The sequence below is a fragment of the Brassica napus genome, chromosome C7, assembly GCF_020379485.1.
Source record: "Brassica napus cultivar Da-Ae chromosome C7, Da-Ae, whole genome shotgun sequence".
Classification (NCBI taxonomy): domain Eukaryota; kingdom Viridiplantae; phylum Streptophyta; class Magnoliopsida; order Brassicales; family Brassicaceae; genus Brassica; species Brassica napus.
This window is the reverse complement of record NC_063450.1, coordinates 54631048-54640603: the sequence shown is the minus strand read 5'-3', so window position 1 is coordinate 54640603 and position 9556 is coordinate 54631048. Positions and strand designations below refer to the sequence as shown.

General features: G+C 37.5%; 1 protein-coding gene across 1 annotated transcript; it reads left to right on the top strand.

The window, feature by feature from the left end:
• LOC106410294 (protein BRASSINOSTEROID INSENSITIVE 1) lies at positions 1-3927 on the top strand. The gene has a single exon (XM_013850789.3). The coding sequence runs from the start codon at positions 167-169 to the stop codon at positions 3755-3757; it is 3591 nt and encodes a 1196-aa protein (XP_013706243.3). The 5' UTR covers positions 1-166; the 3' UTR covers positions 3758-3927.
• Positions 3928-9556: the final 5629 nt, after the last annotated feature.

Below are 9556 nucleotides of genomic sequence, written 5' to 3'. Positions count from 1 at the left end.
TTTTGACTCTCCCCTCTCTCTCTCTCTCTCTCTCTCTCTCTCTCTCTCTCTCTCTCTCTCTCTGAGTTTTCACGTCTTCTCTAATGGTGGAACCAAAACTCTACATTCCCCATTCATCTTTTATGCTTCCACACACCTTTCTCTATCTGTCTTAAAAACTGTGAGAATGAAGATTTTTCCAAGCTTCTTTCTTTTTGTAACGACTCTCTTTTTCTCCGTCTTCTCTCTTTCCCTTCAAGCTTCTTCACCATCTCAGTCTTTGTACAGAGAAATACATCAGCTTATCAGCTTCAGAAACGTTCTTCCCGACAAGAACCTGCTCCCAGATTGGTCTCCCGACAAGAACCCGTGTACCTTCCACGGCGTGACTTGCAAAGAAGACAAGGTTACTTCGATTGATCTCAGTTCCAAGCCTCTCAATGTCGGATTCAGTGCTGTGGCTTCGTCTCTACTGTCTCTCGCCGGACTAGAGTCTCTGTCCCTCTCAAACTCCCACATCAACGGCTCCATTTCAGACTTCAAGTGCTCCGCTTCTCTCACCAGCTTGAATCTATCCAGGAACACCATCTCCGGCCCTGTATCAACCTTGTCGAGCTTTGGCTCTTGCATCGGTCTGAAACATCTCAACGTCTCCTCCAACACCCTCGATTTCCCCGGAAATATTCCAGGTGGGCTAAAGCTTAGCAGCAGCTTGGAAGTTCTCGATCTCTCCACGAACTCTCTCTCCGGTGCTAACGTCGTCGGGTGGATTCTCTCCAACGGCTGTTCAGAGCTGAAGCACTTAGCGGTCAGCGGAAACAAAATAAGTGGTGACGTGGACGTCTCTCGTTGCGTGAATCTCGAGTTTCTTGATATCTCCTCCAACAACTTCTCCACTTCGGTTCCGTCTCTCGGAGCTTGCTCGGCTTTGCAACACCTCGACATCTCCGCTAACAAATTCTCCGGCGACTTCTCCAACGCCATCTCCGCCTGCACAGAGCTAAAGTCCTTAAACATCTCCGGCAACCAATTCGCCGGAGCCATCCCTTCACTGCCGCTCAAAAGCCTCGAGTATCTCTCCCTAGCGGAGAACAACTTCACCGGCGAGATCCCGGAGCTTCTCTCCGGCGCGTGCGGTACACTCGCCGGACTCGATCTCTCCGGGAACGAATTCCACGGCACGGTTCCTCCGTTCCTAGCCTCTTGCCACCTTCTGGAGTCGCTCGTGCTGTCGAGCAACAACTTCTCCGGCGAGTTACCGATGGATACGTTGCTGGAGATGAGAGGACTCAAGGTGCTCGATCTCTCCTTCAACGAGTTCTCCGGCGAGTTGCCGGAGTCTTTAACGAACCTCTCCGCTTCTCTGCTCACGCTAGACCTCAGCTCCAACAATTTCTCCGGTCCGATCCTCCCGAATCTCTGCCGGAGCCCTAAAACCACGCTCCGGGAGCTTTACCTTCAAAACAACGGCTTCACCGGGAAGATTCCGGCGACGCTGAGCAACTGCTCGGAGCTGGTTTCGCTTCACCTGAGCTTCAATTACCTCTCCGGGACCATCCCGTCGAGTTTAGGCTCTCTATCGAAGCTCCGAGATCTGAAGCTATGGCTGAATATGCTCCAAGGAGAGATCCCTAAAGAGCTCATGTACGTCAACACGTTAGAGACTCTCATTCTCGACTTCAACTACTTAACCGGCGAAATCCCTTCCGGTTTAAGCAACTGTACCAATTTAAACTGGATTTCTCTGTCGAATAACCGGTTAACCGGTCAGATTCCCCGGTGGATCGGCCGGTTAGAGAGCCTCGCCATCCTCAAGCTAAGCAACAATTCTTTCTACGGGAACATCCCGGCCGAGTTAGGCGACTGTCGGAGCTTGATATGGCTGGATCTCAACACCAACTACTTCAATGGCACGATTCCGGCGGAGATGTTCAAGCAATCCGGGAAAATCGCTGTTAATTTCATCGCCGGGAAGAGGTACGTTTACATAAAAAACGATGGGATGAATAAAGAGTGTCACGGAGCTGGCAACTTGCTTGAGTTTCAAGGAATCAGATGGGAGCAGCTTAACCGGGTTTCGACGAGGAACCCTTGTAATTTCACCAGAGTGTATAAAGGCCACACTTCGCCTACGTTTGATAACAACGGCTCCATGATGTTCCTCGACATGTCTTACAACATGTTGTCTGGATACATACCGAAAGAGATCGGTTCCATGCCCTATCTGTTTATTCTCAACTTGGGTCATAACTCCATCTCTGGTTCTATTCCCGACGAGGTTGGTGATCTTAGAGGGTTGAACATTCTTGATCTTTCGAGCAATAAGCTCGACGGGAGGATCCCTCAGGCTATGTCGGCACTTACTATGCTTACGGAGATTGATTTGTCGAATAATTTGTTATCCGGTCCGATTCCTGAGATGGGTCAGTTCGAGACTTTTTCCCCGGTTAAGTTCTTGAACAATTCTGGTTTATGTGGTTATCCGCTTCCTCGGTGTGGTCCTGCAAATGCAGACGGGTCTGCTCACCAGAGATCTCACGGAAGGAAACCTGCATCATCGGTTGCGGGTAGCGTGGCGATGGGACTGTTGTTTTCCTTTGTATGCATATTCGGGCTGATCCTCGTTGGTAGAGAGATGAAGAAGAGACGGAGGAAGAAAGAGGCGGAGCTTGAAATGTATGCTGAAGGGCATGGTAACTCCGGGGATAGAACCGGTAACAACACGAACTGGAAGCTGACCGGTGCAAAAGAAGCATTGAGTATCAACCTCGCAGCTTTCGAGAAGCCGTTGCGGAAACTCACTTTTGCGGATCTTCTCCAGGCCACGAACGGGTTCCACAATGATACTATGATTGGATCAGGCGGGTTCGGAGATGTTTACAAAGCTGTTTTGAAAGACGGAAGCGCCGTGGCTATCAAGAAACTGATCCACGTTAGCGGTCAAGGGGATAGAGAGTTCATGGCTGAGATGGAAACGATAGGGAAGATCAAACACCGGAACCTTGTTCCCCTTCTCGGCTACTGCAAAGTCGGAGAAGAGAGGCTTCTCGTGTACGAGTTCATGAAGTATGGGAGCTTGGAAGATGTACTGCACGATCCGAAGAAGGCTGGCGTGAAACTAACATGGTCCATGCGGCGAAAAATCGCGATTGGGTCAGCTAGAGGGCTCGCCTTTCTTCACCATAACTGCATTCCTCATATCATCCATAGAGACATGAAGTCTAGCAACGTGTTGCTGGACGAAAACTTGGAAGCTAGGGTTTCGGATTTTGGCATGGCTAGGCTGATGAGCGCGATGGACACGCATTTAAGTGTCAGTACATTAGCCGGTACACCGGGTTACGTTCCTCCCGAGTATTACCAGAGTTTCAGGTGTTCAACAAAAGGAGACGTTTATAGTTACGGCGTGGTCTTACTCGAGCTTCTCACGGGTAAACGACCAACCGACTCGCCGGATTTTGGAGACAATAACCTTGTTGGATGGGTGAAACAGCATGCGAAACTGCGGATTAGCGACGTGTTTGACCCCGAGCTTTTGAAGGAAGATCCAGCGCTCGAGATCGAACTTTTACAACACTTAAAAGTTGCGGTTGCGTGTTTGGAGGATCGGGCTTGGAAGCGACCGACCATTTTACAAGTCATAGCCATGTTTAAGAAAATACAAGCTGGGTCGGGGCTAGATTCGCAGTCGACGATAGGATCAATAGAGGATGGAGGATTCAGTACAGTAGAAATGGTTGACATGAGTATTAAAGAAGTGCCTGAAGGAAAATTCTGAAAGAAACCAACATCAGATTCTTTGCATTTTCTAAAATGTATGTAATTATGTTATTTACACATGAGACGATGTTCCTTTTTTGTTGGGTTCGGTCGGATTGGGGGGAATGGAGAAGAGAAAAGAGAGAACTTTGTTATGAATATTATGTAAATATACAGTTTTTCATTTTCTTTCTAGAATTTGTAATGTTTGTTTGTCGTTTTCGTTCTATGAAAATTTAATAACGAAATGAACCTCACGAAAAAAATCATAATAAGTTTCAGACTTGTGTATTAAATTCGACCGAACATGCGTAAATGCACGTGACCCATGTTTTATTATGGTCAGGGAATTCACGGTGCACGGGAATGGATGATAGATAGATACTCCATTTAGTTTTTTTTTCCTTCTTTTCATGGTCGTATATTTTCATAACAAATGTGGTCCCTTTTGAGTTTTTTTTTTCACTATACGGCGAGTTAAAGTTTTTGAATTTTCTTGTCTTTATACATGTAGGTGAATCGATCCGTTGGACCATATTTATTATTTCCAGCTACCTTATTCAGTGCAACTTTGTTTATTTCAATATCTCTGATCAAAATATATACGTATTTTTTTCTTTAACAACTGGATTTATTTATTTTGTTTTCTGAAATATAATGAATACCTTAGGTTAAACATTTAGAAGATTGCATTTAGTACTATTGTGATGTCACAAAATTGGTATTGACAATGATAGGATGGATGATACGAATTCCGTTATCAGATAAGGATGCTCTCGTGACATTATATCGGTGTTTTTAAAACAAGACCGACCCGGTGGTTGAACCGGGTTCGACCATAAACCAATTATGTAGTCGGGTTGGGTCTAATAATTGGTTCGATCATAAACCTGTTACGTAGCCAGATTAAATTTTAGAGTTATTAAACTGATAAAAATCATTAAAACTATCAAAAATCTGTAAACAATCCATATAAGTATAAAACTCGTTTATATTTATAATATTTTATGTTTTAAAATCATTTATATTTTAATTATATATCATATTTACTAACATTATTTTTAAATCTATATACCAAAGTTATATTAAACCAGATTATTGAATTAGTTTTGACCCGGTCGAATCATATTAAACTGTGACCCAAAAAATATCTGATTTAGTTTTCGGTCTGGTTTTAAAAACACTGTATTATATGTACAGATACATTGAATATGATAGGGTGATCACGTAGATTTTTATTAAAAATTTAAAACTTTGATGCTAATAAATACTCTAAGAGATTGATATTATAACATGGAGAAATGGACCTTCCCCTGAAATTTAAAAATAAAGTCAGGGTTTCAAGTTTCTATGACACTGCACCAACATTAGCACAACAAATCGTACACAAGGAACGTGCGCTCTTCTCTTTCTCTGTCTCCAGCTACGTGGACCGTCTGTCTTCACTCCCCTCCCTCTTTGGGGTTCGTGTTCCTTTCTTTGCTTTTAATTATTTTTCTCTCTTTTCTCATTACTACAAGCCAAACTAACAAAAAAAGCAAATCACGTGTTTAGAGTTTTGATACAACCTTAAAAGAATGGTTTATCTGGGTAATATGTAACTTTATACGCATCATCAAAATATGCAGGAGTGTTATTATATAGTATGTGTTTTTCACTGATTTGTTTAGTATTAGTTAACCTTATAGAATACCGATATCACTTGATATCAGTCAATATTTAGATGCGTGATTTGCAAAATCTGCAAAACCCGCAGAATCATCTTTTCATACAGATCGAGACCGATATTTTATAATTTGTGTCTTTCTCGGAAGCCATACTTGACAAGTGTATTAATCAATACTATAAAACAGCATCTGCAAACTGTCTTAAAAATACCGTATATTAATATAAGCTTCTAGTATAAAAATATACAAGTTACCCATGTATTCCAAGAAACATTAAATATAGTTGAAAAAAATGACTGATATGTGCACATACATTACATATGCTGGCATACAACTTACGTAAGGTTTCATGAATTTTTATAGATAGACAGCACATTAAGTAATCCGCGTGTAGATGTTGAGCAAATACACGCGCATAAACTAATGAGACGGTGGAGAAGGGCGAGAGAGAGAGGGAGAGAGATGCGTAGCTATCAAGCGTGAACACGCGCGGCGGTGGTGGGTACGGAGCACGTGGGCCACCATGCATGCAAGCTGTTCTTGTCGGAAACTTCCCCTAACAACGTCTCCCTCCGCCATGGGCCGCCGTCCCTTTCCTGTCTCCGCCGAATTGACCTCTTCCTCTCTATCTCTCTCTCCCACGTGTGCTTCTTTCTCATCCATACAATTTTCTTAATCAAACTATTATCTTCCTAAATCCTAATACATTTTTTTTTCATTTATATATATGCCCAAGAAACTTTTATATTGTTTTGACAACTTGTCAATAATACTATTAGTTAGCTTCCTCGCATTATTGGGTACGTACGTGGGTTTCATTGTTCGTCGTCTGATATCAAGAAATAAACACAGATATAATTAATTTCAGGAATAAGCACGATGCAAACAGCCACTACTCAACAAAACTATGTCCAATACTTAAACCCAAATTTTGAATGGTAACCTAGAAAATGATAAGATTACACGAAACATCTATACTATTAAAGGAGAAGTACAAAAATAAAATACCCCTTAATTTTTCAACTTATTTACAAAGGTATACCCACTGAAATTATTAATTAACTTACATTTTATGATTTTTTGTCTTTTCTATTTTAATTAATGTATTTCCAAAATCAAATTCTAACTAAAAATTTATGGTAACAGTAATTAATAAACCTAAGTTTTTGTATTCTTTGTTTTTTACTATTATTTTATATATGCGTGTTTGGAAATAATTAATTCCATATATAAATTTCATAATTAAATACATACATTATACGGTAACTATTTTACTAATTCGAAAAATACATAATATATAGTATATACAACAATTTTACTATACATTATAATCTATCTATCTATTTATACTATTAAAAGAGAAGTACAAAAATAAAATACCCCTTAATTTTTCAATTTATTAACAATGGCATGCCACTTAAGTTATTAATTAACTTACGTTTTATGGTTCTTTGTCTTTTCTTATTTAACTAATGTATTTCGAATATCAAATTATAAAAATTTATGGCAACAATAATTAATAAACTTAGGTTTTGTATTTTTTGTCTTTTACTATTATTTTATATATGTGGGTTTGGAAATAATTAATTCCATATATAAATTTCATAATTAAATACATACATTATACGGTAACTATTTTACTAATTCGAAAAATACATAATATATAGTATATAAAACAATTTTACTATACATTATCATAAAATTTTATTCCATAAATGGTATATACAAAAAAATTATTATATATTATCATACAATTTTGATCCATAAAAAAAAATACATTTGTTAGGATATACATGTCATATTCTAAAAATATTGATCGTACAAATGATGGTTTACATGATAAAATAAAATTACTCAATATAAACAATAAAATTATTGTGTTTCGAAATGTCATATTAAACAATTATTTGAACGGGTAAATTTAAAATATATATTATAACTAATACAAATAAAAATTTATTTATAAAAAATAAACATCCACGCGGACGCGCGGATCAAGCTCTAGTGAAAGTTAAAGTTGAAACTATAACTGAAGAGAAAACATTTTTTATTTAAACATACAATTGATTTACAAATCGTAGAAGAATTTTATTTTTTATTTTTTTTTGTAAAAGAGTATTCATTTAAAAGATAAAGTACAAGATGTGATTTGTTAGATCACATAGTTTGAGAAAGTTAGATACACAAAGTAAGTATTGAAAGAGCTATAGAAACCCAATGAGTTAGAACAACTCTTTTGTTTAACCAAACTTGGAAGGTTTCTTGTGTGCTTGATTAGGAACCTCGACTTTTACGACCTCGGTTTTCTCGTCCACGAACTGTATGCCATTCCATCTCTTGGTACCTTTGTGTAGGCTTGACCAGCCTGAAAGTTGGTAGAATACCTGAATATAATTAACGATTCCATATAATTATGCAGTTGACAAAAATGCATAATTTCAATATCATTTATTTTTATGATCGTTCTTACAACCAAATAATTGTACGGTGTCTTGTTTCTGCATGTTAATTACATGTATTACTTTACTTTATGAATGACAGAATGGGTGAAGTGCAAGACGGTCCATGCATCCAGATATTTAACGTAGTATGTGGAGGGTTACGATGTGTACATAATACACAAACAATATATAAGCTACATATGGGATTGAGAATCTGAAGTTGAATCGATCTAATCATAATTTAAATTGGTCGTTCTCGAGGCTTCTAGCTCACGTGCAAACCTCTCCGCACGTGCGAATGCTTGTTCTCGAGTACAATATTTGCAAAATTTGAGGTTTCAACGATATACGAACTACATAAGGCTAAAATTCAAGAAAATTTGTGTACGTGAACAATGAGACAACCCCATTACCACGCGTGTGACCTCTCTGCCATATATGTATATAGGCCCGACACTTATATCTGAAATCTGTTATCTGATTCGGGATCTGCTCCGATATCCGGGGATCCGGATCCGGATACAGATCTTGATTTTATGGTTTGGCGGATCCGGATACGGATCCGGATATCTGGATCCGGATCCGAACTTACTATTTATTTAAAATATTTAAAATTAAATTATATTTATATATGTATACTATATATAATTTTTATATAAAATAATGATTTTTATTTTAAAAAATTAATAGGCTAAATAAATTAAATAAATCATTTTAATTAGCTAGTTTTTAATTTAATCTTTATTTTTCAAAGGATCCGGATCCGGATATCCGCAGGTATTCGGATTTTAGTCCGGATATCCGAAGAGCCCAAATCCTGATGCGGATAGCAATTTTACAGATCCGATGAATCTGGATCTCAAAATACCACGGATATCCGATCTATCCCAAGACTATATGTATGGCCACACTGGTTAATTTAAATGTATCACGACAAAATGAAATCACACAGTTTTGTTATTAACAAGTCTGTTTATTTTTAATCAGGGATTAGCATATAATGCTTTTTAAAAGTTTGGTTTGGTTTGGAACAAGATGATCTTTAATAGAAGTTTATCTATTCCTTTAACCACTCTATCTCATTGTTACATTACATCATATGAAATTTTTTTGGATGAATAAAATTTAACATTTATTCAGAAAAAAAGAGACAAAAAACAAAAAAGCGAACACTCACGTATTTTCATTTCCTTAATGTTTAGTAAAACTTTAAAGGGAAAATTGTTTTCTTTAGAACAAAAAAATGATGACTATGTCCTTTTAGACTAATATCTATTTTGTGTCATTTTTGTCTACAATATCCTTTAATATTTTTGAAAATAAATTTAATAAATAGTTTTACAAACAAAAAAAAAATGGAAAATAGTAACTATTGATCAAATACCTATATGAACTTAGTGGTATTTTTTTCAGTTTTAAAAATATTTAAATTATAATTTTCAGATTATGTTCTAAATAAAGTAGAATGACATTCTACGAAGTAGAAAACGAAATCCACTTTTTTCATTGAATCTACAATGTTTAGAATACATGATCTACGTAAATAAGAGTATTCTAAAAATATTTAGAATACACATTCCGCGTTTAACCTACCGATCTAAAATATTTAGAAATCAAAATCTACACCTTAATATAAATATAAAACACGTAGAAACTGATTTTTACAGATTTACTGTAAATCTAAAACATGTGGAAATCAAAATCTACACA